Source organism: Muntiacus reevesi, chromosome 15 (assembly GCF_963930625.1).
Source record: "Muntiacus reevesi chromosome 15, mMunRee1.1, whole genome shotgun sequence".
In the NCBI taxonomy this organism is placed as follows: domain Eukaryota; kingdom Metazoa; phylum Chordata; class Mammalia; order Artiodactyla; family Cervidae; genus Muntiacus; species Muntiacus reevesi.
Genome location: NC_089263.1, coordinates 37974326 through 38001546, shown reverse-complemented (window position 1 = coordinate 38001546; position 27221 = coordinate 37974326). Strand labels below are relative to the sequence as shown.

Genomic DNA, 27221 nt, shown 5'->3' with positions numbered 1-27221 from the left:
AGTTATCACCAGGTCAGGAAAAAGAACATTACCAGATCTCCTGTGTATCCCATCCCAGTTATAATCCCCTCCAGCTCCCCAGTTCTTTTCCTTTCTCTTTAGAATTTTGCCACTCACTATATGTGTATATCTAAACAATATTATTTGATCTTACTTGGTTTTGACTTTTATGTAAGTATAATCATAGTATAGGAACTTTAGTGATTTGCACTTTTTTTATTTACTATGATGATCTATGGTTATTGATGAGGTTGAGCACCTGTCCATGTGTTTATTCACTACTTGGATTCCCTCTTTTGTGAAGTATCTGTATAGATCTTATATAGGACTGTCTATATTCTAGATTCTAGTTCTTTGTCTATTATGTATATTGCATTTTTTTCTTCCATTCAGTGGCTTGTCTTTTCTTTTTCTTCACATCTTTTGATCAGCAGAATTACTTGATTTGAATATGGCTATGTTTACTTGTGATGTCTTCCTCCAGAGAGAATCTGTATTTGCTTCTACCTTCTGGAGGCACTTTTGAGTCTGGCATCACCAAGTTCAAGGCTTGAGCCTCTTTGGATGACCCTCATAATGCTGATCACAGCTGCAAATCTATTCTATTTCACCTGTACCCTTAATTTAAGTTGGGGTTCCATAATGAATCTATTTTTTCTTCTTCCAGGGTGGTCTCCTATTAGAGGCCTTACCCTGTGTCAACTTGGGACTTCAAATACCTACTAGTGAACCCATTAAGAGAAAATTCAGATCTATAGGAATTTTGAAATTTTTTTTTTTCTTATCTAAATTTTATTTTATTTCAGTCTGTGAGTATTAGGAATTTTGAAATTTGCTTTCAAGGAAAGTTGTGTTCCCATGCTAGCTTATCTCTCTGGGTTCTTGTTTTTCCTTCAATAATTATCAGATTGTTCTGATAATTCCTTATTATCTTGTCACCTGTTTGATGATTTTAAAGCAATTTATTAATCAAAAATGACCAGCATTTTTTAAGAATTTTTTTTTTTTTTTTGCTGGTGGAGGGAGATTGGTTTGAAAACCTAGTTCATCATTATTGCTCACTGCACTTATCTAGTGGTTCTTTATCAAGAGTGTATACCTGCTTCAAATAGCATGCATTCTTAGTCATTCAGTTGTGTCTGACTCTTTGCAACCCCAGACTGTAGCCCACCAGGCTCCTCTGTCCATGGGACTTTTTCCAGGCGAAAATACTGGAGTATGTTGCCATTTCCTCCTCCAGGCCATCTTCCTGACTTGACAGTTGAGCCTGCATCTCCTGCGTCTTCAACACTGCAGGCAGGTTCTTTACCACTGAGCCACCAGGGAAGCCCTGATCCAAAGAGTAACTTTCTTTAACCCCCAACATACTCACGCTTGGGTCCCACCACAGAGATTCTGATTCAGTATGTCTGTGGGATGGCAAGTCTAATTTTGAAAGTCTTCCTGGGTGATTCTTTTCTGTTGAATGATTGAAGTATCATTGTAAAACAAAATCAGTCTATCTGTCTACTTGTTGACAAAGAAACTACACAGGCTATCCTAATTTAAACATTTAAAGGAGATTGAAATCAACAATATTATTGGAGGGCAGGGGTAATTTGGGTTTCCTGGATTGCTTTGGGATGCAGAGGGAGCCAAAACCCAGCAGACAGTATGTTCTAACTAGAGCAGATGCTGCAGTCAGTTCTTTACTATGTACAGACTCTTCAGCAGGAAGAATAACAGGGAAAAGGGAAGTTTTGGCTGCTTGGTTCCCAGTCCACTGTTTCTTTCTTTCTTTCTTTTTTTTTTTTTGTGGCTCCTCCCATGAGGTACAAACCAAATCACCAGTCCCTTAAACATCTATAGAAGCTCCCGGAGCACCACCCATAGTTACAGGATCTATGTTTCCGGTCTTTGAAGCTTCTGTATTTTATTCTCCAATCCTTCTTCCCCAAGGAACACAAACTTAACAGCAATCAAACCCCTCCATTCTTCTTGTTGCTAATCATAATTTACTTTTGATATACTTCAGTATAGTCAGTAATACATGTGTGTGCTCAAGTTATCTTCCCCTGTAGACATGGTTGGTTATGTAAGATGAACCCCAGGGGGTGTCTGCCATCTAAAGTGGTCACTAAGAACACTTCAGATACTGCTTGATAAGTATAAACCACAAAATTAATGAATGAAATGAATGTTAGAAGTAATTCTCCATTAGTGAGATGAATGTGGTTCGTTAGGAGTTACATAGAGATCTCCATCCTTTGCATGGAGAGTGTATAAGAATCTTGCAAGTAAAACAGCTAACATCTGCAGAATAAACCCCTGAATTGAGAATTCAGTGTTTTCACTCAGAGGAGCATTTTGCCTCCTGATTTGACTAGATGAGCTGATCCTCCGGAAATGGTGAGTCTTTCATGCAGAGTAGTGGTTGGAGTGCCTAAAAAGTCAAAGGGGGGAGTTTAAGAGTCAGAGCAACCGTGACATGGTGGTGTTGTGTCTGTCTGCTGATGCTTTTTGACCTTGCAGACAGGTTCATTGCAAAAAGGTCTTGCTGATTGTTCCAGGATACACATAACGTTTATAAAGAGAATTGGATAGTTGCGATGGGCCCAGTTGGTATAAATCAGTTTGTAGCACCGCTTCTTCCCCCCATCTCCATGTGGGAAGCTCTTTATTTTGGGAAACCCATTTCTCTGCTTACAAGAGAAAGGAGGAGAACTGCTTTCTGTTTTATATTGGAAGGTTCCTTTTATTTGTCGTATCCTGTATCCCTCTTTTTTCATTTGTTAGATCACTGGCTAACATAATGATAGCAGTGATAGCTTCAGCCTACATCAGTTCAGTTGTTCAGTTGTGTCCAATTCTCTGCAACCCCATGGACTGGAGCATGCCAGCCTTCCCTGTCCATCACCAACTCCTGGAGCTTCCTCAAATTCATATCCATTGAGTTGGTGATACCCAACCATCTCATCCTCTGTTGTCTCCTTCTCCTCCTGCCTTCAATCTTTCCCAGCATCAGAGTCTTTTCCAAAGAGTCAGTTCTTTGCTTCAGGTGGCCAAAGTATTAGAGTTTCAGCATCAGTCATTCCAATGAATATTCAGGACTGATGTCCTTTACGATGGACTGGTTGGATCTCCTTGCAGTCCAAGGGACTCTCAAGAGTCTTCCATAACACCACAGTTCAGAGGCATCAATTCTTCAGCACTCAGCTTTCTTTATAATCCAACTCTCACATCCATACATGACTACTGGAAAAACCATAGCTTTGACTAGAGGGATCTTTATCCTCAGGGTAGACAAAAGGGAGAGAACACAACCCCGCCCATCAACAGAAAATTGGATTAAAGGTTTACTGAGCATGGCCCCAGAACAAGCCCCAGTTTCCCCTTCAGTCAGTCTCTCCCATAAGGAAGCTTCCATAAGCCTCTTATCTTTATCCATCAGAGGGCAGACAGAATGAAAACCACAATCACAGAAAACTAAGCAGCCTCCATAGCACAGGCAAATAGACAACAATGGTCAAGTCAAGCGTGAGAACCCCCTGTCCTGGTCTGGAACTATGACACTAGCGGCAGAAGTTTCACCTGTCTCAGCGGATTCGGGGAGCACTCCAGCTTCTGGAGGAATGATGCAGACGTGTGTTTTATGAGTGCTTTTAATTATCTATTCAGTCATCCCCAGAACAGTATGAGAAATGTGTTCTTATTCCCATTCCCATTTTGTGCATGAGGAGTCCAGTGGTCAGGCAGTCCTCAATAACCTGATAAATTTGAGCAGTGACCCCAAGACTTTAAAATGCTTCTGATTTTGATGCTCCATTGTGTTGCTTCCACATTCAAAGGCAGGTCTGGCTTAGTCTCTGTGGAGTCTCCTGGTGTGCAGAAGGTTTTGTTTGAGCCCTTCAAGCATCTCAGCTGGGTATGGGGTTTGATTCTAATCATGATTTTGCCCCTCCTACCATCTTGCTGGGGCTTCTCCTCTGCCCTTGGATGTGGGGTATATTTTTTTGGTGGGATCCAACATTCTCCTGTTGACAGTTGTTCAGCAGTGAGTTGTAATTTTGGAGTTCTCACAGGAGAAGATGAGCACATGTCCTTCTACTCCACCATCTTAAATGATATTAGTCAGTGGAGAGTTCTGACAAAATGTGGTCCACTGGAGAAGGGAATGGCAAACCAGTTCTGTGTTCTTGCCTTGAGAACCCCATGAACACTATGGAAAGGCAAAAGGATAGGACACTGAAAGATGAACTCACAGGTCAGTAGGTGCTCAATATACTACTGGAGAAGAGTGGGGAAATAACTCCAGAAAGAATGAAGAGATGGAGCCAAAGCAAAACCAGCACCCAGCTGTGGATGTGACTGGTGATGGAAGTAAAGTCCAGTGCTGTAAAGAACAGTATTGCATAGGAACCTGGATTGTTAGGTCCATGCTGCTGCTGCTGCTAAGTCGCTTCAGTCATGTCTGACTCTGTGTGACCCCATAGACAGCAGCCCATCAGGCTCCTCTGTCCCCAGGAGTCTCCAGGCAAGAACACTGGAGTGGGTTGCCATTTCCCTCTCCAGTGCTCGCATGCGTGCTAAGCCGCTTCAGTCGTGTCCGACTCTGTGGGCAGCAGCCCACCAGGCTCCTCTGTCCACAGGTTCTCTAGGCAAGAACACTGGAGTGGGTTGCCATTTCCTTCTCCACTTAGGTCCATGAATCAAGGTAAATTGGAAGTGGTCCAACAGGAGACGGCAAGAGTGAACATCAACATTTTAGGAATCAGTGAACTAAAATGGACTAGAATGGGTGAATTTAACTCACATGACTATTATATCTACTACTGTGGGCAAGAATCCCTTAGAAGAAATGGAGTAGCCCTCATAGTTAACAAAAGAGCCCAAAATGCACTACTTGGGTGCAATCTCAAAAACAACAGAATGATCTCTGTTCATTTCCAAGGCAAACCATTCAGTATTACAGTAATCTAAGTCTTATGCCCCAACCAGTGATGCTGAAGAAGCTGAAGTTGAAGAGTTCTATGAAGACCTACAAGACCTTCTAGAACTAACACCCCAAAAAGATGTCTTTTTCATTATAGGGGACTGGAATGCAAAAGTAGGAAGTCCAGAGATACCTGGAGTAACAGGCAGATTTGGCCTTGGAGTATAGAAGGAAACAGGTCTAAGGCTAACAGAGTTTTGCCAAGACGATGCACTGGTCATAGCAGACACCTTCCAACAACATAAGAGAAGACTCTACACATGGAGATCACCAGATGATCAATAACAAAGTTAGACTGATTATATTCTTTGCAACCATAGACAGAGAAACTCTATACAATCAACAAAAACAAGACGAGGAACTGACTGTGGATCAGATCATGAACTCCTTTTTGCAAAATTCAGACTTAAACTGAAGAAAGTAGGGAAAACTACTTGACCATTCAGGTATGACCTATATCAAATCCCTTACAATTATACAGTGGAAGTGACAAATAGATTCAAGAGATTAGATCTGATAGAAGAGTGCCTGAAGAACTATGGATGGAGGTTCATGACATTGTACAGGAGGCGGTGATCAAGACCAAAAGAAATGCAAAAAAGCAAAATGGCTGACTGAGGAGGCCTTACAAAAGGCTGAGAAAAGAAGAGAAGGTAAAGGCAAAGGAGAAAAGGAAATATATACCCATTTGAATGCAGAGTTCCAAAGAATAGCAAGGAGAGATAAGAAAGCCTTCCTCAGTGATCAATGCAAAGAAATAGAGGAAAACAATAGAATGGGAAAGACTAGAGATCTTGCCAAGAAAATTAGAGATACCAAGGGAACATTTCATGCAAAGATGAGCTCAATAAAGGACAGAAATGGTATGGACCTAACAGAAGCACAGATATTAAGAGGAAGTGGCAAGAATACACAGAAGAACTATACAAAAAAGATCTTCATGACCCAGATAACCACGATGGTGTGATCACTCACCTACAGCCAGACATCCTGGAATGCAAAGTCAAGTGGGCCTTAGGAAGCATTACTGGAAAAAAAATCTAGTGGAGGTGATGGAATTCCAGTTGAGCTATTTCAAATCCTGAAAGATGATGCTGTGAAAGTGTTGTACTCAATATGCCAGCAAATTTGGAAAACTCAGCAGTGGGCACAGGACTGGAAAAGGTCAATTTTCATTTCAATCCCCAAGAATGGCATTGCCAAAGAATGCTCAGACTATCATGCAATTGTACTCATCTCACATGCTAGCAAAGTAATGCTCAAAATTCTCCAAGCCAGGCTTCAACAATACATGAACCGTGAACTTCCAGATGTTCAAGCTGGTTTTAGAAAAGGCAGAGGAACCAGAGATCAAATTGCCAACATCTGTTGGATCATAGAAAAAGCAAAAGACTTCCAGAAAAATATCTACTTCTGCTTAATTGACTATGCCAAAGCCTTTGACTGGGTGGATCACAACAAACTTGAAAATTCTTAAAGAGCTGGGAATACCAGACCACCTTAGCTTTCTCCTGAGAAATCTGTATGCAGGTCAAGAAGGAACAGTTAGAACTGGACATGGAACAACAGACTGGTTTCAGATTTTGAAAGGAGTGTGTCAAGGCTGTGTATTGTCACTCTGCTTATTTAACTTATTTGCAGAGTACATCCTGAGAAATGTTGGGCAGGATGAAGCACAAACTGGAATCAAGATTCCTGGGAGAAATATCAATAACCTCAGGTATGCAGATGACAGCACCTTTATGGCAGAAAGTGAAGAACTAAAGAACTTCTTGATGAAAGTGAAAGAGGAGAGTGAAAAAGTTGGGTTAAAACTCAACATTTAGAAAACTACGATCATGGTATCTGGTCCCGTCACTTCATGGCAAATAGATGGGGAAACAATGGAAACAGTGAGAAACTTTATTTTTTGGGGCTCCAAAATCACTGCAAAAGATGACTGCAGCCATGAAATTAAAAGACGCTTGCTTCTTGAAAGAAAAGCTATGACCAATCTTGACAGCATATTGTAAAGCAGAGACATTACTTTGCCAACAAAGGCTCATCTAGTCAAAGTAATGGTTTTTCCAGTAGTCATGTATGGATGCGGAGAAGTCAATGGCAACCCACTCCAGTACTCTTGCCTGGAAAATCCCATGGACAGAGAAGCCTGGTAGGCTGCAGTCCATGGGGTCGCTAAGAGTCAGACATGACTGAGCGTCTTCACTCTCCCTTTTCACTTTCATTCATTGGAGAGGAAATGGCAACCCACTCCAGTGTTCTTGCCTGGAGAATCCCAGGGACGGGGGAACCTGGTGGGCTGCTGTCTATAGGGTCGCACAGAGTTGGACACGACTGAAGTGACTTAGCAGCAGCAGCAGTAGCAGCATGTATGGATGTAGAGTTGGAGTATAACAAAAACTGAGTGCCGAAGAATTGATGCTTTTGAACTGTGGTGTTGTGGAAGACTCTTGAGTGTCCCTTGGACAGGAAGGAGATCCAACCATTGCATCCTAAAGGAAATCGATCTTGAATATTCACTGGAAGGACTGATGCTGAAGTTGAAGCTCCAGTACTTTCGCCACCTGATGAGAAGAACTGACTCTTTGGAAAAGACCCTGATGCTGGAAAAGATTGAAGGTGGGAGGAGAAGGGGACGACAGAGGATGAGATTGTTGGATGTCATCACTGACTTGATGGACATGAGTTTGAGTAAGTTCTGGTAGTTGGTGATGGACAGGGAAGCCTGGTGTGCTGTAGTCCATTCTGCAGTCATTGGGGTCACAAAGAGTTGGACACGCCTGAGTAACTTAACTGAACTGAACTGAACTGTGTCGCTTCCAGCAATGACTGATATTTATTATGATGGCTTCTAGCTAATATTCAAAATTTAAGTTACATTCAACAAAATATCCTTTGGAGGTGAGGAACCATGTTCTGTATGTTAGAAATATTTCAATACTGGTTGCTTGAAATTAAAAGTAGAACCTTAGTAAATCAAGCCAACCAAGGTATGCCTAGGACCACCAAGTCTACATGTGCTTTGTTAGGATGAACTTTTTTTGTGTATCTGTATAATTACAAGCTACCAATTGTTAGGGTAGATATCTGTGTTACAAAGGATCTAGAAAGGCTGAAGAACAAAGTGAAATGTCTTACATTGTAAGGCCGGTCGAATGGAGCTACCTTAGTAATCAACAAATAATTCGCTAGTATGCATATTAACTAGCATGCTTAGTGTTGGTTAAGGTGAGAAGATTCCAGATCGTGAGACTTAAGTGCTACTTTATAGTGATTTGGGGATCCAGAAGCTGTTCTAATACACCACTGTTGCGAGCAGGAGTCAGTGGTGTGTGGTCTCTTATTGGCAACTCGGCAACTCTGCAAACTGGAATACAGACCAGTTTCTCCACTATGAAGAAAAGGGCATTGGGGGTTGGCTGAATGGAATGCTGCCTTTTAAAAGGAAAATAAGAGAGCTATTGAAAACCGCTATCATACAAAAATAGTAAACAATGATTCTTGACCATTAACTGGACACAATAGTCTCTTATTGAATAGCATTGGGGAGGTCTATAGTTCTAAAGCCTTTGCATGTGTTTAGTCAAGGGTCTGTTCGGCCAGATTATTTTAACTTTTGACCGTTACCCTGAATTTGAAAAAGCTGAAATTAATTTTTATAAATAGGAAATATTTTGCCCGTGACTCATATGTAGTGTCTTAGTCACAGAGAAGATAGATGTACAGAACTTGTCTGCATGAGTGCCTGTGGAAGAGTTTGCACTTAGTGAACTTTGCCATAATGCCTCAGCTTTTCACTTACACAGGGTTGGCCGCTGGCTGCAGACAATACCAGTTTCTAACACTGTGCCTGTGGCTCTTATGATATTTTCTGTGTCCTTGGTGGGTTCTCATATTTCTTGCATCAAAGTGCAATGTTATACATTTTAGTAGAAGCCCTCTCTCTTGTGCTTATTCTGAGTATCACTAAATTGCGCAACCTTCAGACTGCTGCCAAAATGCAGAGGGCTAGGATTGTAGTTGCTTCCTCCTGTGAAGTGGCTTCTGGAATGTTTATATTTTTAAATTAGTGTTAGGCCAGTGTTTAAAGTTACCTAAAGTGTGACAGTGCTTAACACATTGTAGCAATGTGACCTGTTTAATGATTGAGCTTGCCTTTATAATAATGGAAAGTTAGTTATTTTGAAATTAGGGTCTTTTCCAGGGCCCTGTACTTTTCACACACCAAGTGATTCACATGTTCTTTCCAATGAATTCCATGTGCACTTGCATAGTCCCAGTTACTACTCTCCTTTTTCATTTTTTCCCTCCTCTTTTGCTTGCTTCCTGATAGCATGGAATCCTCTCACTAGCATCTTCCACACTCACTGCCTTTGCATAGAATCTCGATATTGCATGCTCACAAAACCCAGCCCATGGGGCCCACAGAACCCAGCAAGTTTACATCAGTCTGCTTAGACTAGAGAACCCTGTGATGGTTAAGACCAAAAGACCACATAATATTAACGAATACCATTTGTAAAATTTTGAGATGTTTTTTCTCTGGAACCTAGCTTTATTCTTATATATGAAAGTTTATAAGTTGACAGTTTGTAAGAGTAGTATTTAAATAGTATTTCTACTGGAAGTGAATGTGCTTTTATCAAAGGAATATGATTACAGTATGGAAAAAATTGTGTGACAAGAAGATCCTTTTCTTCAAGAGTGATAGACCAAGTTTCCAAAATTAGCAAGTTTTCCATCTGAAGAGGGAGGCTTTTACTTAGTTCCAACTCTGAATGTCATAGGGGAGGGTGGGCCTCATGTCAAGATCTTCTAATTTTTGAAATCAGAAATGATGCAGAACCTCCCAATTTTTATGGTCAAAAAGAAAAGTGTGGACTACCCCCAACACCTTGGTAGAATTGACCTCTTGTGCTCTAAAGTTCAGTTGAGGAACTTCTTTGCAGATATGATATAAGTGAGTACTGATGTTGCAATTAAACTTCTCCAGTTATATGTCAGTATTTGCTAACTGTCAGCCATCTGTGGAAAAAGGAGTTAAGTAAGCCCTGCTGACCCTTGCTTGCCTCGGTTCCCTCAGGGAGAGAACAGGCTTTTGTTAACAAGACGTACCTGAGGTCTATGACCGCCTGCTGAACTGCCAGCCGTCCCTGACAGTTTTACTTTCATGGCTTTCTGGTCTCACTGTATTTTATTACTATTTTATATTTTGGCCACTCTTGCGTGTACTACAGGATCTTAGAATCCTCAACCAGGGATCGATCCCCTGCCCCCTGGAGTGAATGCTCTTCGTCTTAACCACTGCACCACCAGGAAGTCCCCCTGCTGGTCTCACTGTATTTTTTATTATTATTAGTTTATGTTTTTGCCAGCTCTACACGTCCTGCAGGATCTTAGTATCCGCAACCAGGGTTCGATCCTTTGATCGATCCTGCGGTGGAAGCACTGTGTCTTAACCACTGGACCGCTAGGGAAGTCCCCTTGCTGGTTTGGTTCAGTCTTGCTGATGCTAATGATTCTCTTTCCACTTTCTGTGGATATCATTTCCCTCTTCTTCTACATTGTTCATTCTGCTCATCGAAGTATCTTTTTTCTCTTCTTTCCATGCTTTCTTCCCCACCCCCACTTTGGTAAGAAGAGATTTTTATTTATCCCGCAGGAAACTATAATTTTGGCCGAAAATTACTGGCTTCTGAGCAGTGCAGTCAGAAAGAGAGGCACACCCAGGAGGCAAAGCTTGCATCCCGGCTTTTTGTACTTCCAAGAACAGTTTTTCGTCTTCTCCCTTAATTCTTCCTCCTGTGTTCACAATTTTGGAGACAATCCACGTGATCTGCCTGGTGGGTCAGCCCTCAGATGTGACAGTTGTCCTGTCCCTGCCGTTTCCCTAGGCACACTGCACCCTCCTGATCAGGGCGGCCGCCCTTCACTGGTTTCTCATTGCTCTGCCCTTGGATGGCTGTGAGCATTTGCAGTTTGGCTCACAGCCGCTGCAGCACTCTCTCTTCTATAGCAGTCCATGGAATACCTTACTTAGGATGACGTGTGTTTCTGTTGGAAAAAAACTAAACTCTTTTGCACTCACACTGAAACAAAATGTGCTTTTTGTAATAATCAAGGAGTTCTCCCTGCTTACCTTTCCTGCCATTTTCCTGAAGTATGATTTGTTACAGCCATACGTCATTCTCCAGAAACACTGTGTTTTCACGTGCCCCTCTGTCTTTGCCCAATGATGCCTCATACCTCACAACTGAGCTGAGATGACACTTCTGCTTTGTAGCCTTTAGATGGGCTGGGTACTCTGCATCTCTGCATTTAGCTTTATCATTGTGTAACTGTTGCTTGGTTCGCCAACTCTCTGACTAGACTGTGAGCTCCTTGGAAGCAGGAAATATCTTTCATCCCAGAATGCTTACATTCTAGTGTGATGCTTGTCTGTATGCCCAGGCACTGCATTAGAACTTAAGAATGGTGAAATCGCTAACAGACTTCAGTTATTCAGTCTCTAAGGGTTGCAGTTTACTAGCAATTGGACATGTTATCTCTGATGATCTTTCTTAAGACTCATGCAAAATAGGTTAATTTCAGTTCAGTTCAGTTGCTCAGTCATGTCCAACACTTTGCGAGCCCATGAACCTCAGCACGTCAGGCCTTCGTCTCCATCACCAACTCCCAGAGTTTACCCAAACTCATGTCCATTGAGTCAGTGATGCCATCCAACCATCTTATCCTCTGTCATCCCCTTTTCCTCCTTCCCTCAATCTTTCCTTTTCAAATGAGTCAGCTCTTTGCATCAGATGGCCAAAGTATTGGAGTTTCAGCTTCAACATCAGTCCTTCCAGTGAACACCCAGGACTGATCTCCTTTAGGATAGACTGGTTGGATCTTCTTGCAGTCCAAGGGACTCTTAAGAGTCTTCTCCAACACCGCAGTTCAAAAGCATCAATTCTTTGGCACTCAGCTTTTTTTATAGGTTAATTTAGCCTCTATCTTATTTTTTTTTTTTTTTTTTACTATTTAAACTTGGAGTTATGATTATTTATAGTCTTTTAACTACTAAGATAAACAAACCTAAAGTTAAGGTCATGAAGTTTATATGACATAAGGATGGTATGGTCTGAATTTTTGTGTCCCTCCAAAATCCATATGCTGAAATCCTAATGCCCAGTATGACAGTGTTAGGAGACAAGGTCTTTGGGACTTAAGTGTGGAACTCTCATGAGTTATAGTAGTAGCTCTTTTTAAAAGAGACCTCACAGAGCTCCCTAACCTCTTCTATCCTGTGAGGAAACTGTGAGAAGTCTGTGACCTAGAAGAGAGCTGTCACCATCATGCTGGCATCCTGATCTCACGTTGTCAGCCTTTAGAACTGTACGAAATAAATTTCTATTGTTCTTAAACCACACGACCTTAATAGACGAGGACAAAGGGACTTTAAAATCAAATCATCTGTTTTACCAGAGAGCATTCAAGTTAAAAGAGGCATTGGAATTGGGTTTAGCCACTCTGCCCTTTTTGTGAAACTCATGAACAGCTAACTCAGAGGGAGTTCCTGACGATGACTCCTCTTTCAGGTGGTTTCTGAAATACCTTGTCCCGTCTGTGGTGGTTTTGCCACTGCGCAGGCTCACAGAGCTTCATCTGCAGGACCTCAGGCTTCCTGATTATGTGGTGGAGACTTCAGTCTGCGATGAAGGAGGGACCAATAGTGTAGTTCCTGAAATGAGTATTCGTTTCCATCAAGGTCAGAATAAAGGACAAACACTAGGCAGTTTTGGTGGAAATTTTGTCTTGCTTTAAAGTAATGTTCTAAAGAACTATCTATACTATTAGTATTAGAAGTTTTTTTTTTTTTTTTTTTTTTAAATTTAACCTTGCTTTTTATTCTTGAAAGCATGATTGGTAAGAGATGAACTGCTGTGTGCATATTTTCAAATTCTTTTTTACTCCCCTCCCCAAATCATCAAAATATTAGGTATACCTTTATTACTGAGTAAATTTTTATTTAAAAACCTAGAAAGTCTTTATACATATTACAGGGAAAGAACACTTCAAACAGACTTTGGCAGCATGTGTCATTGTTTCTAAATGTAAAGTTTTTAAACATAGCTTGGTACAACAGTTTGTTACAGTTAAAATTCAGTTTGTGTCACTTTTGGAAATCTAAACATTGTTTCTCTGTCATATGTCTTTGAAATGATATCATATGTTCTGGAAACTCAATAGGGATATTGAGAGTGCCAGAACTTACTAGAGGAAAAAAATACATATGTATAACCACTATAGATATAGATATGACTATATATGAATATCTTTTTCTTTCTTTCTCATTAGGCTTACGAAACTGTAGAGTCACAATTGGGGACTATCTAGGAAAATGGAGTGATAAATGTGTGTGATCATTGGTAAATCTCTATTTTATCTGACGCTGTGACCTGGGCACTGGGGCTGTGGTGGTCGGGTGGAGAGCTAGAAAGAGAGTTTTGTTGTTCAGGTTGTAAAGAAAGCTGAGTTCTGAAAGTGAGATCAAGGCTTCTACTTCTCAGGGCTCTGTTGGGCACTCCGAGAGCAAGCTTTGACTGTGGGCTTAGGATATCACGGTAGAGGCCACGGAGTCAGCAGTTGTCCTCAGGCAGCAGTTTCAGGGGCAGGAGTTCAGTAATCCACCAAGAGCCAAAGAGGATACAAGTACAGGCTGAAGTATTAGGACCAAAAGTTTAGGAATTGTATGACTGCAAATGTCAGAAACTAAGAAATGTTTTCTTTAGGGTCTCTTAACACAGTGAATTACACCGACTGGGGATAGATTTGCTTTTATCCAGAACTCAGCCTCCCCAGGGCTTATCTCTTGTCTTTGCTGGCTCGCATTTGGGTCCAGTCTATGCGGCAGGTCTCTAACATCCATCCTCTGCCATTATGATTCCATACCTCATATTATGCTGTGAAGCCAGGCAGTCAAGGGCTTTGTTTATTCCTCTTCACAGAAAAGTTCTGAGTTTTCTGCCTGGGCCAATTAAGGTAATACAGCTAATCCCGACGACTCACTCTGGCAAAGGTAACATTTTTGCTGACTGGTAGCTCTAAAATACATGGTCTGCCTTTAGAGCAGGGGAAGAGTTAATTCTCCAAGGAATAATGTCTAATTTGTAAACTAAGGTGAAGTTAATCTATTTCTAGACAGGTAGAGTTGTTGTTCAGTTGCTCAGTCGTGTCTGACTCTTTGCAGCCCCATGGACTGAAGCACACCAGGCTTCTCTGTCCTTTACTGTCTCCCAGAGTTTGCTCAAACTCACGTCCATTGAGTCGATAATGCCATCCAACCATCTCATCCTCTGTCTGGAAAGGTATAAAATGCTCAAATTAGTATAAGATACAATAAAGGGTTGAAATTGATCAGTTAACTATTAAGAACGCATAATCTAGGATGGATGAGTTTATGTTAATTGGACCCAACTTTTAAAGAACACTAATTCTTGTTCTTTAAAGTTGCTCTAGAAATTGAAAGTGAGAAAAAGTTACTAGCTAATTTAAGTAACTCTAGTATAATTTTAAACCTAAAGCCTGATGAGCATAACAGGAAAAAAAATCACTGTAGGCCTGTTTCTCATATGACTGTAGATACCATAATCCACACAAAATAAAACTTTGGCTAAGCATATCCTGTGATATAATACAAATAATGCATCATGATCAAGTAAGACTTGATACTTGATATTAAAAAATGTCAGAACAATTCATCATACATTAGATCAAAGGAGAAATAAAATCAAATGATCATCTTTATTGATCCCAACAATGCATTTGATAAGGTTCACTACCTGTTTATGAAAAATATATCTTGGGACTAAAGGCTTAGAAGGGTACTTTCTTAGTTTGGTAAATGTTATATATCAAAAACTACAGAAATGATTATATTTCATGGCAAAATTTAGTATATATTTTGGATTGTGTAAAGGTTAATGGTAAAGAACAACACTTAAAGAAATGGATTGAGATGAGAGTTAAGAGACATTATTTGCAGATGATATAGCCATCTACCTTAAAAAAAAAAGTAACAGGCAAAAGAGTTAACCAAGGTCCTTGATGCAAGATGAACGTTTAGAAATCACTACTTTTGCTCTCTATGAAGAATAATCACTAAAAATTACAATGTAAAAACAGTAATACAAAGTAGTAAATATCTGGGGATTAACAACAGAATTTATACAAGACTTTCATGGGAAATGTTAAATAGAAAGCATAGTAGGGGATGTGTATGAAAAGAGATTGTCCATACTCTTGGGATGATATAATTTAATACTATAAACATGTCAAATCTGCCAAAATTAATCTTGATCTCAATTTCAATTGGAATTAAAAATACTAATTTTATTTAAAATATTTAGGGAGAATAGAATTCCAGAAATAACTGAACTAACCTTAAGAAGAGGATAGAAGAGAGATTTGGCCATCAAATATTAAGACATAGTAGAAAGTCATAGTTGACTTTTTTTGAAGGTTCTTTTTTTTTTTTTTTGATACAAGATAGACAAATAAACTGAAGGGATTGAATGAAGAGCTCAGAAATAAACATAAATATGGAAAAGTTTTTTATGTGGTAAGCATTGCAAATCATTGAGGAACAGATGGATTGTTTAATAGATGACCTTGGGAAAATTGGCTCACAACATTGTAAAAAGAAACCTAATGCTTTTTAATACCACATACAAAAGATGTACCTTTTCCAAGTAGGTGAAAGACCTAAGTATAAAAGCTAAAATTATAAATTGAATTGAGGAGCACCACAGGTCTGCTGCACTCATGGCTGCTCCCTGCAAGGCGGTGATCGTCCCGGGGAATGGGGGCGAGGATGTGGCCACCCACGGGTGGTACGGCTGGGTGAAGAGGGAGCTGGAGCAGATACCTGGTTTCCAGTGTTTGTCTAAAAACATGCCTGACCCAATCACAGCACGAGAGAGCATCTGGCTGCCCTTCATGGAGACGGAGCTGCACTGTGACGAGGGGACCATCATCATTGGCCACAGCTCCGGGGCCATCGCGGCCATGAGGTACGCCGAGACCCACCAGGTGTATGCTATCCTGTTAGTGGCTGCGTACACATCTGACCTGGGAGATGCGAATGAGCGTGCAAGTGGCTACTTCAGCCGGCCCTGGCAGTGGGAGAAGATCAAAGCCAACTGTCCTCACATTGTGCAGTTTGGCTCCACCGATGACCCTTTCCTTCCTTGGAAGGAACAACAAGAAGTGGCCGACAGTCTGAAAGCCAAATTGTACAAATTCACTAACCGCGGCCATTTCCAGAACACGGAGTTTCATGAACTGGTTAGTGTAGTCAGGTCCATGCTGAAGGTACCAGTGTAGACAGGATGGTTCCTGCTGTCTGTGTAATAACATGGGAGGAGGGCAACTATCAGATTATTAATAATCAACAGTCTCTATTATCAGATGAATACTGACACATAAAACAGATTCAGTTAAGGCCCAAAATGCCTAAAAAAACATACATTTCAATTTTCAAACAGCATTTTTGTTCTCAACAGAATCTACATCTCCTCAAATTGCTACGAGTTAAAATATTCTTTTTCCCACTTGGTAAGGGACAGGGGACCGCTTAACCACCCTGACCTGTCCAAAGTGAGTAAGACAGAAACAAAACCCAGGTTTCCTGACCCCCCAGTTCCGATTAAAACAGGTTTCATGTTATGTTGAAGGAGCTGTAGTGCTCTCTGACATAAAACTTTTCTTTTGTCGGGGAAAGAAAACATGACTAAAGGTCCAGAGTGTTGGTGAAGAGCTCAGTTGGGAGCTGACCCCAGAGGTTAACCCAGATCAAGGCCTTCCCCTTTGACACCTGACCCCTCATCCCCAAACATGTCAAAAGTGACAAACAAGGAGCTGGAGGCAGGGGTGTGCAGGGGCAGGTGGGGAACATGAGAAGAGCTGACTGATCAGCGAGGATCAGGCCAGACTGCTGAGGGCAACAGGGCAACCAAAAGGGAGAACTCCTGGGCCCTGTCGCCACGTGGGAATTTGCCAAGGTATTGCCAATCTTTCTGATTTTTCAAGAAAAACAAATTTATACAGTGGGTCTTATATTTAGGGACTATTGAGTATATGTATGTATATATATATATATATATATATATAAAATCCATATGTACATGAATTATGCTCAACCCACAGACATACGGGTTATGTTAGTTGGCAGCTACAGCGTAAATAAATTTACAAACACTGAGACACAAGGTCCAGGCCATCCCTGTGTGACCTCTGCCTTAGGTATTCACTTAGCCAGGTGCTGTACAAGCCTCTCTGGAAAGCCTGAGAAAAGCCTGAGAAACAGACAACATGTCAAAGGATAAAGTCATGGGAACAATTTGGTTTCTGTTACAAAGTCTTTAAAAAAAAATGATCTTTCTACACCTCAAGTTTTGTTCTGTAAAGTGCTCTACCTTTCAGTTTCCATGGGCCTTGAGATCTTGTAGCATCATTCCATGATTTTTCTTCTAATCACATTCCCTCAAAAAATCCTTTCTCATTTTCCAATGTTTTTTGGCTATGATGATCCCTAAGTATTGCCTCAAACACTTTCCAGTAAATTCACACCTGACATTTGCTTCAGTAATGTGAATTACCACTGTTTACACCTCAAGAAGATTCAAAGCTGTCATTTGAAGCTGAAGAGTCTTGATTTCTAAATGTGCTTTAAAAAAGTCAGGAGAGAGTTTCTAAGCTTTCAGCAGTAACTACCTTAGGGGGCTGGGAATCTTGGTAGGTATGGTGTGGTGGACATCTCTTGTTTACTTTCTACAGCCGAGGATGTTTTGAGTTTGCTGCGCTGAAGGTGTCTTTTATAACTAAAAATAAATCTGATGAGTTAGTGAAAAGCCAAGTAGATAAATCAGTTGAATAATTTTCTTAAGAGAGGTTGTTTGGCACTGATATGACCAAGCCTGTAATCAAAGTTTGATTCTGTTTGAATTATTTGGCAGTAGTAATTGTTCTATATGTTCTGCCTTGTTTTCTGTAGTCCTTTCTTCTTTTTTTTGTAGTCCTTTCTTAAAAGTAAAAACTTATAAAAATAAAAAAAAAAAAAAAAAAATAAATTGAATTGAACATAATTTAAGAGATTTTAGAGAGAGGGAAGAAGGGCCTCTTAAACAAAATTTCAAAAACAAAACCATAAAATATAAACTGATGAATTTTTATCATCAGTTATAGGATTTCTTCTCATCAAAGGTTACCATGGACAACATTAATAAATGTGTAACTAAATCGGTGAAGATATTTAAAATACCTAAAACTCAACAAGGGACCAATGTATAGAATACAAGAAGTTTCAAAAAATCAACTAAAGAGGGAAAGAGACACCGATAGAAAAATAGGCAAAGAATAGATGAACAGCTAATTTTTAGAGGAAGATACCCCTAATGCCCACAACTTAAAGTTATTTTGTAATTAGATAAATGCAAGTTAAAAGAACTATGAGATGTCATCTTTCACTACTAAAGTGCAGAAGCATTGAAGTTGGATAGTGCCAGGTATTGATGAAGATTTGTATAGTGAGGAAGCCTCAGATACTGCTGGTGAAAATGTAGACTGGTACAGCTATCTTAGAGAGCAGTCTGCTACTATTCAGTCAAAATAACAAGTATCATAACTCAGCATTTTTGGGTACAGACATCCTCAAAAAAATTCTTGCACTGGTGAATGAGGAGGCCTGAATCAGCATATTTATTACTGCATTGTTTGTAGAGGCAATGAGTTTTTAGATGTATGGGTGTCATCATCAGAAAAGTGGATAAATAGATTTTAGTGGACATCAGGGAACATTTGCAGCAAGCAGAAATTGTGGATTTGATGTGCAACGTGGATACATCTCAAAAGCAAAAAAGTAATAAAGTATTTTGCATAGTCCTATTTATGTAAATGAAAGCGTGCATATACATACAAACTAAAGATACCCATGAATCACATTACGATGGCTTTACCTGGGGTGAAGAGAAAAAAGGAAGTTGTTGGTATAAAAGAGAAGGGGAAAAAAGACATATCCCAAGGGAAGCAGGAAATGCAGGTATAGGGAAAGACCAAAGAATGAATCCTGTCTGGCCAAAAAAGGCAAGTGTCTACCGGTTCAAGAATGTTCCAGAGATCAGGACACCAAAAGTAGACTCTAATAGGGTATGAGAGAGTACCGTGTGAACACCAAACTAAGACACAGAGTGTTGACTTCATTTATAATTACTATCAAATTAGCCTCCCAAAGACCTGAGTCCCCCAGACATGAAGAAAATGGCTGGCGATTTAAAGTGAAGGAGGTTTGGCAAGCATTTGCAGAATGGATTCTGAAATATCATGGCACAGTAAGCTAGAAATGAATGATGTCATATGTAGAAGTTTCTCCCTGGCTCTGTTAAAATTGGTTTCATTGTGATTGTTTCCTTCTTTCTTTTTCTTTCTGCTCTTCCTGCTTCTTTTATATGCCGCCTAGTTTTTTGTATAATGTCATTCACATTCCTTGGCTCTGCCCTTTCACAATCTTTCTTCACAACATCTGTTTGCTTTTTCCACTTTTCCCTTTTATCTCTATATTAAGAAATGACTGTCTTGTTGTTTCTTTTTTCTATGTTTTTTCCTCTTCCAAACAGTTGTTCCTCTGTCCCCATTTTTTTCTAATGGAAGATGGTTTTTCCTCAGCCTGCAGATCTATCCCGCGCACCTCCCACACTCTGTTCCTAATAAGACTTTGAGAGGAAAATGGTAGGAGGGAATAAACTGCTAGGTTCCTTAATCTTATTTTCATGCACATATTTTAGCAATAGAAAGTAAAGGTTATGAAACAACTCAGGAAATCAGAAACATTTGTTTCTCCATATATTTATCTTTACCTTTTTTTGGTACTGTAGGTTGTTCTTTGATGATTTCATAAAAATGAAAAAAATTTAACCACAATATCAACTAATATCATCTTTTAGCTGTTGACCTAAGTTGTTGACACCCTCATGGATCTTCAGAAATGAGGCTCATGTAAGAAATAGCTAACTGATTCCTGTTTCTAATTGATGCAAACATTTCAATAAATGTGTTTATAATAATAAATTTTAAAAATTAACCCACTCCTGGGGATGAATGAAAATAAAAAGTCCTTGTGTTTGTAGATCCACCTCCTCACCCTACCTTCCACCATTATTCTAGATTTACCTGCATGTTTCTAAGGAAATTGAAACCTACTTTCACTGATTATGTCATACTTTTCCTATAGAGCTGAGCAGCATTCTCTTGGGGAAAATAATTTATTATCTTTTTTTATGATGGAAAAGTAGAAGAGTCTCTTTTCTGTCTCAGCCTTTTGGAGCTCAGAGGACGAGGAGGCATGTTATATCATACTCAGTAGTGTACTGAGTTTAACACCCAACTCTTTGAAAAAAAGTATTGCCAATTTTATGATATAAAAGATGTAGCATATAATTTACAAATAATGAAATGTAAAATACCTTTTATTATAAATTCACATAGCCAGTTATATCTCAGAGAATAGTTTTGTCTTTTTTTCCCCTTAAACTCTTACATCCTGCAGTGCAACTATGGTTGCAAATGATAAGTATAGTTGTGACATGACTGTTGGTTTATAATTTTTTATTTGAACAAATAAGATGAAAATGAAACAACGAAGAAGGAGGTCAGAACTTTGCATGTTCATCAGTGACATGAATGAATTTTTTGCTGAGTTGAATAGTGGTTTTGAATAGTGGAAGAAAATTTCCTCTTTGTCGATGTGTATGTATATGCATGTATGTGATGTTCGCATGGCAGTGACAGGTGTAGCAGAAGAGGACAAATTCTTCTCTCCAGATCTTGAATCATGTTTGCTTATATCCTGTTGGCCAAAGCACGTTACATGGTCAATCTCAGAGTCAGAGGAAGAAGGCCTAAAAATTACTGGGTAACTGAATGGGCATGGATACAAGAAGGGCAGTAGTTGCCAGTCATTTTTATGTACCCATTCTATAGGTGCCCTCAGCTCCATCATGAAAAGTCCACAGAACAGTAATAAATTGTGAAAGTGAAAAGTGAGTGTTAGTTGCTCAGTCATGTCCAACTCTTTATGACCCATAGGACTGTTAGCCCACCAGGCTCCTCTGTCCATGGAATTCTCCAGACAAGAATGCTGGAGTGGGTTGCCATTTCCTTCTCCAAGGGATCCTCCCGACCCAGGGATCAAACTCAGTTCTCTGACATTGCAGGCAGATTCTTTACCATCTGAGCCATCAGGGAAGCCCTGTTAAACTATAATGACATGGAAATGTATTTAGTATGGAGTTTGTAAGTAGAAGTTTCTAAGGTTTCTCCTATTGCTCCGCAGTATCAGGTTGAGGGCTGGTATCTCTCTGCTTCTCTTTATCCTCTTGGTCCTAAGATAGCTGCCCACAAACAAAATCTTGTGTGCACCAAGACCCAGGAAAAAAGATCAGTGACCCCACAGGAGACTGAAGCGACACTGCCTACTAATATTGGAGGGTTTCCTGTGGAGGTGTGGACCCGCAGTGGCTCCCTGCAGAGATGGGGGCACTGACAACAGCAGTCTTGGGCGATGCCCCTTGGTGTGAGCCCTCTTGGAGGGAGGTTGCTATTAACTCTACCACGGGGAGCCTGTAGACTCCTGGGCTGGGTTGCTTCAGGTGAAGCAGCTAACAGAGAGGGACCACAGCGCCACCCATCAGTAGACAATTAAAGTTTTACTGAGCATAGCCCTTCCCACCGGAGCAAGACCCAGTTTTCCCACTAGCATTTTCTCCTATCATGAAGCTTACACAAACCTCTTAGCCTCATCTGCTGGTGGGCAGACAAAAAAACAAGAGCTATAATCCTGCGGCTGCCAGACTGAAAACCACATCACAGAAAGTTAATCAAAATGAAAAGGCAGAGATTATGTCCCAGATGAAGAGAGAAGATAAAATTGTGGAAAAACAACTAAACGAAGTGGAGGTAGGCAACCTTCCAGAAAAAAGAATTCTGAATAATGATAGTGAAGATGATCCATGATCTTGGAAAAAGAATGGAGACAATGCAATAAACATTTACTAAAGACCTAAAAGAGCTAAAAACAAACAAGAGATGAACAATACACTAGAAGGAGCCAATAGCAGAATAACTGAGGCAGAAGAACAGGTAAGTGACCTGGAAGACAGAATGATGTAAATTACTGTAGTAAAGCAGACTATAGAAAAAAGAATGAAAAAGAAAAAAAAAATGAATACAGCCTAAGAGACATTTGGGACAAGGTTAAACACACCAACATTTGCATTATAGGGTTCCCAGAAGGAGAAGGGAGAGAAAAATGACACAAGAAAATATTCAGGGAGATAATAACTGAAAACGTCCCTAACGTGGGAAAGGAAATAGTCAACCAAGTCCAGGAAGTGCAGAGAGTCCCAGTCAAGATAAACCCAAGGAGGAACATACTGAAGCACATAATAATCAAACTGACAAAAATTTAAGACAAAGATGAAATATTAAAAGCTACAAGGGAAAATGACAAATACAAGGGAATTCTGCAAGGCCATTGGCTGATTTCTCAACAGAAATTCTCCAAGTCAGAAGGGAATGGCGTGATATATATGTTTTAAGTGATGAAAGGGAAGAACCTGCAACCAAGAATGCTCTACCCAGAAAGACTCTCATTCAGATTTGATGGAGAAGCCAAAAACTTTACATTGAAGCAAAAGTTATAGAGTTCAGCACCACCAAAACAGCTTTACAACACTAACGAACTTCTCTAGGCAGCAAACACAAGAGAACAAAAAGACCTACAAAAAAGAACCCAAAACAATTAAGAAGATGATAATAGGATCATACATATCAATAATTACCTTAAATGTAAATGGTTTAAATGCACCAACCAAAAAACATAGACTGATTGGGTGGATGAAAACATGTGTATGTATGCATTTTCACTTAACACATTTCCACTATTCAACATCCCCCCCTCCACCCCGTTGTATGTAATTATTTTATATTGTTAGGTTAATTATGTTTCTATTACGGCTTGCAGTTGCCAATTATCTTTTATTTTTTGTCTGGCTATTGATTATGAAAACTGATAAACATCTTTTACTGTTATGATTATATATACCTGTTATTCATTTTAATAACATTGTATCATGATTGGTCAACAGAAAATAATGGAATTCTATAAAACTACCGTTTAATAGAAAAACGTGTAATCAGTTGTTTACATTCAAATGCACATTAGAATTATCTTGGAATTTTTTGAAAAATACAAATGCCCAGGTATTGTCTTTTTTTCTCCAACACTCCTGATGTGATTCTAATGAGCAGCCACATTTAAAAACAACTGAACTATATGATGGTCTTTTACTTTTATCTAGCTTGTGGTTCTTTTTCTACTCATATTCAGTGCTCCCGTTTATTTAGTTTATGTTTTCCAATTCTCTGTCTCTCCTCTGTTGTCCTTTCTCAAGTCTTTATCAAGTGTAGCAGAAAAGCTTGTGTGTGTGTGTCTGTGTATAGTATATATATAGTATGTATAATGTAATATATTTTAGAAAACTTGTGAATTTGTGCTTAGCTAAAAATTTATGACATTTTGGTTTCACTTGTTTGACTAAGTGTGAATTGAATGCTATATTTCTAATTTATATTCACTCAGAACTTTGATGTAGTTCAGTTTATTCTGGCATCTAGTATTACTGCTAAAAGTCTAGAAAGCTAATTATGTTAGTGATTTAAAATTTTTTGAATGAGGCTTTATGGCTAATCCAATCCTGAGACTATAAAGAAATTCTATATTGTAAAAAAAAAAAATCAGCAAATTAACATGATACAGTATTATTAACTAAACTGTAGATTTTGTTCAAACTTCACAAAATTATATGCTAGTATCCATTATTTGTTTTCATTCAGTCTTATTCAAGATTCCATATTGTATTTAGTTGCACTGAGCAACTTAAGTTGTATGCAACAAATTTTGATAAATTCTCTTTCCATTTTTATTGCTACACATATTTTTAAATTTTCCTTGTTATGGCTTCTTAGATATACCCATCATTTAAAAGTGGACATTGAATTTCCAAATACATGGGGTTTTTTAAGTATCCTTGATATTAATTTCTCAGTTTGATATTAATTTCTCATTTAAATGTTTTCTTCTCTGCAATCGCCCTCAGTTTTTGCACTCTACCTTTATTAAGTCTTTCAAAGTCTTAAGTCAAATATCTCTCTTGGTAAAATGTCACATTGCACTTGAAAAATATGTGGGCTATTTTCAAATATCTTTTGATATTGATTTCTAACTTAATTCCACAGTGATAAGAGGACAGACTCAGTGATTTCAGTACCTTTAGACCATGAACTTCGTGCACCTTGTTTTATGTCACTGAATATGTTCCTGTGCCTCCTGGTTTATAGTCTATGGGAACTTGAATTTTAAGAATTTGTATTCTGATGTTGTGTGAAAATTGTATAACTATTACTTACGTTGAATTGGTTCATAGTGCTTTTCAGGTCTATTATATCTTTCTCCTTTTCTGTCTATTCATTCTATTAATTTTTAAGAATTTGATATTGAAACTTCAACTACAAATCTTAATTTATCTACTTAAAATAATCATAATATATATTGTTTTCCAAGTGTCCTGTGAATGTTATCATACTTTCATTATTTAAAAAGAAAAAAAGCAAGATAGCTGCCTACATTTCTAGACATCATGGACTTAAAAAGCTCTAAAGCCATAAGGTATCTGAGAGCTCATATCAGTGAGAGAGCTTAATTTGCATGCCTCATTCTTTCATGAGGAAGGAAAAAGTGTTCCCAGAAGCAGCCAGTAGATTGCCCCTGTGTCACAGGCCAGAATTAAGTCACATGATCTCCCTTAGCTTGAGGATGAGGGAAATACTGATTTTCAGACTTTTGTTATAAAGGGATGGGAATACTTGTGATAGGCAACTGTGACTGAGCAGGAGCCACTAATATCCTAGGATGTCTTAATTAAGAGCCATGTCAGTGTCTCCTCTCATGTCCTCGTATCACTTAGTTTAAATATTAGACACAGCAGACTTCAGTCTGCATAATTTGGGTAATGTCATCACCTCTTTACTAGAGGAGGAATGAAATGTTCCTTATTTTGTTCATCAAATAGACCAAAGAAGTAATAGTAATTCCCTCTACCAAAAAGTGAAATGCTCTTTCTCCAAGAGAGGAATGGATAAAGAATGACAAAAACCGTCACACCACCACCACAGCACATATTCTCCATGATGGCGGATATGGGTCTTTTGAGTGGGAAGATACACTTTTCTGACTGACTAACTACAAGTATTTTCTCTGCTCACATACTCTCCTGGCACAGATGTAGATGATGTGAACTTATGGAGCTAAATAAATGTTGAAATCCATAGGTGATTGTTCACAAATTTTGTTTGCTAGAGTGAACTGATGCTCTTCTGGGCATCCCTTTGTTCACATTTGTTAGAATATTGATCACACCTCTGAGGGAGACCTGTAATGAACTGTGATGCAGTGACCCTTGTTCCGGACAGTGCAAGGCCAAGGCAATAGTTCTCTTGGCAGTTCTTCAGACTGTGCCTTATAATACCTCTTTTATGTGATCTGGAATACATTTTCTAATATTTTCTGGAATACATTTTCCTCATATTTTTGCTGTGTCATTTTCATATTTGTATGGTATACATTACATCCCCCAACAAGTTCTGCCAGCTAGTTGTATTTTCCCCAAAGCAGTTTGGTAGATACAGGAGGAAAATAAATACTGAATCTGGGATTAAATAAGAGTTTAGAAATATAGGGTTTCATCTTTCAGTCACTGTTTTTATGGCATCTTCTTGTCTTATTTATTAATAAGTAATTACAATAATGTTAATTATTGGTTACACTTTACTACATTCCAGGTCCTGTTTGAGAACTCCAAAGACAGCCACATGATTTATTTGTATAGGTAAGGAAGCTGACACCAAGCATGGGTTGGTAATGACCATTGAATAATTGAGTTAAGTGGGCCTGACCTGTTCTTCCTGACCTCAGCTGTATCTGTGACCTATGGTTCTGGCTTGGTGCTGGGGGCTGTACTGTGGTAAAGAAGTCCCTGGAGGAGTGACCCCTATATGCTGCTCCAGCATAGACATGTATACACATATACAGATGTATCTGGTACGTGTTCCCCTGAAGAGGCGTAAAATTCTATGCTGGAAGGCAGGCCACAGTCTGTAGCCTGGCCCTTGCCTATCTCTGTAATAGCAGCCTGCTTGCCATGCCTCTGTTTTTCTCTCCTCCATTCCTGTGTGTTTGAAGAATGGGGCTATAGTCTGGCACATAATGTAGTATGAGTTGGCTGGCTAGAGAGTGGGAGAAGAGATAGCAAGCAAAGTACTTTTTGGAGAATAGCAGAACTAAGTCCTTCTGTTGTACAATAGCTTTTTCCTCTCCTTGATTATGAAGGGATTACATATACGTAGTGTAAAGTTTAAAAAATGCAAAAACAAAAGCATAAAAGATAATGCAGCCTTTCACAATCTTATTCCTAGATAAAGCTACGGTTAATGGGTTTTTTTGTTTGTTTGTTCTCTTCAACTCCTTTTTCTATGAATCCATTTTTTTTTTTTTAATAAAATGGGGGCTCCATTGTCTATACTGTTTCAGGATCATCTTTTTAGCTTACCAGAGCATCATGACAGATTTCTTATAGCATTAAAGATTTCATTTTCCACTATCCATTCATTTATTCTCTCATTCAACACTTCTTTATTGAGAACTTCATATATGATTGGCATTTGATTTTAAAGGTGGCATAGTGGTACATTGTACCTGCATGCAAAGTCACTTCAGTCGTGTCTGACTCTTTGTGACCCTGTGGACTATAGCCCGCCAGCCCTGTCCATGGGATTTTCCAGGAAGAATACTGGTGTGGGTTGCCATTTCTTCCTCCAGGGGATCTTCCAGACCCAGGGATCAAACCCACGTCTCTTTTAGTCTCCTGCATTGGCAGGTGGGTTCTTTACCACCAGCACCACCTGGGAAGCCTCAGTGGTACGTTAAAATGACTCACTGTATTTCTTTAATTCTCTGTTAATGGCTATTAATTCATTGAAGAGACAAATATTTATTAAGCACCTATTATCTCCCTGCCCTGTGCTGGATGCTGAGGATAGAGTGATGGATGATGGAGATAAGATCCTTGCTCCTTGGAAGTTTACCCTGAGGGAAACAGTA

General features: G+C 39.3%; 2 protein-coding genes and 1 long non-coding RNA gene across 4 annotated transcripts in view; 2 read left to right on the top strand and 1 right to left on the bottom strand.

Moving 5' to 3' along the window:
- The window catches only part of PRKD1 (protein kinase D1), a 335480-nt gene that overhangs the window by 137526 nt on the left and 170733 nt on the right, over positions 1-27221 (top strand). The window lies entirely within an intron of this gene.
- The window catches only part of LOC136147027 (uncharacterized), a 46412-nt gene continuing 32144 nt past the window's right edge, over positions 12954-27221 (bottom strand). The window contains exon 3 of the long non-coding RNA XR_010659101.1: positions 12954-14311. This is a non-coding gene — a long non-coding RNA (uncharacterized lncRNA). The remainder of the gene's footprint in view (positions 14312-27221) is intronic.
- LOC136147136 (putative hydrolase RBBP9) lies at positions 15758-16531 on the top strand. The gene has a single exon (XM_065906365.1). The coding sequence runs from the start codon at positions 15776-15778 to the stop codon at positions 16334-16336; it is 561 nt and encodes a 186-aa protein (XP_065762437.1). The 5' UTR covers positions 15758-15775; the 3' UTR covers positions 16337-16531.

Coding starts and splice junctions, on each gene's coding strand:
- LOC136147136 (XM_065906365.1), top strand. CDS start 15,776: ATGGCTGCTCCCTGCAAGGCGGTGATCGTCCCGGGGAATGGGGGCGAG.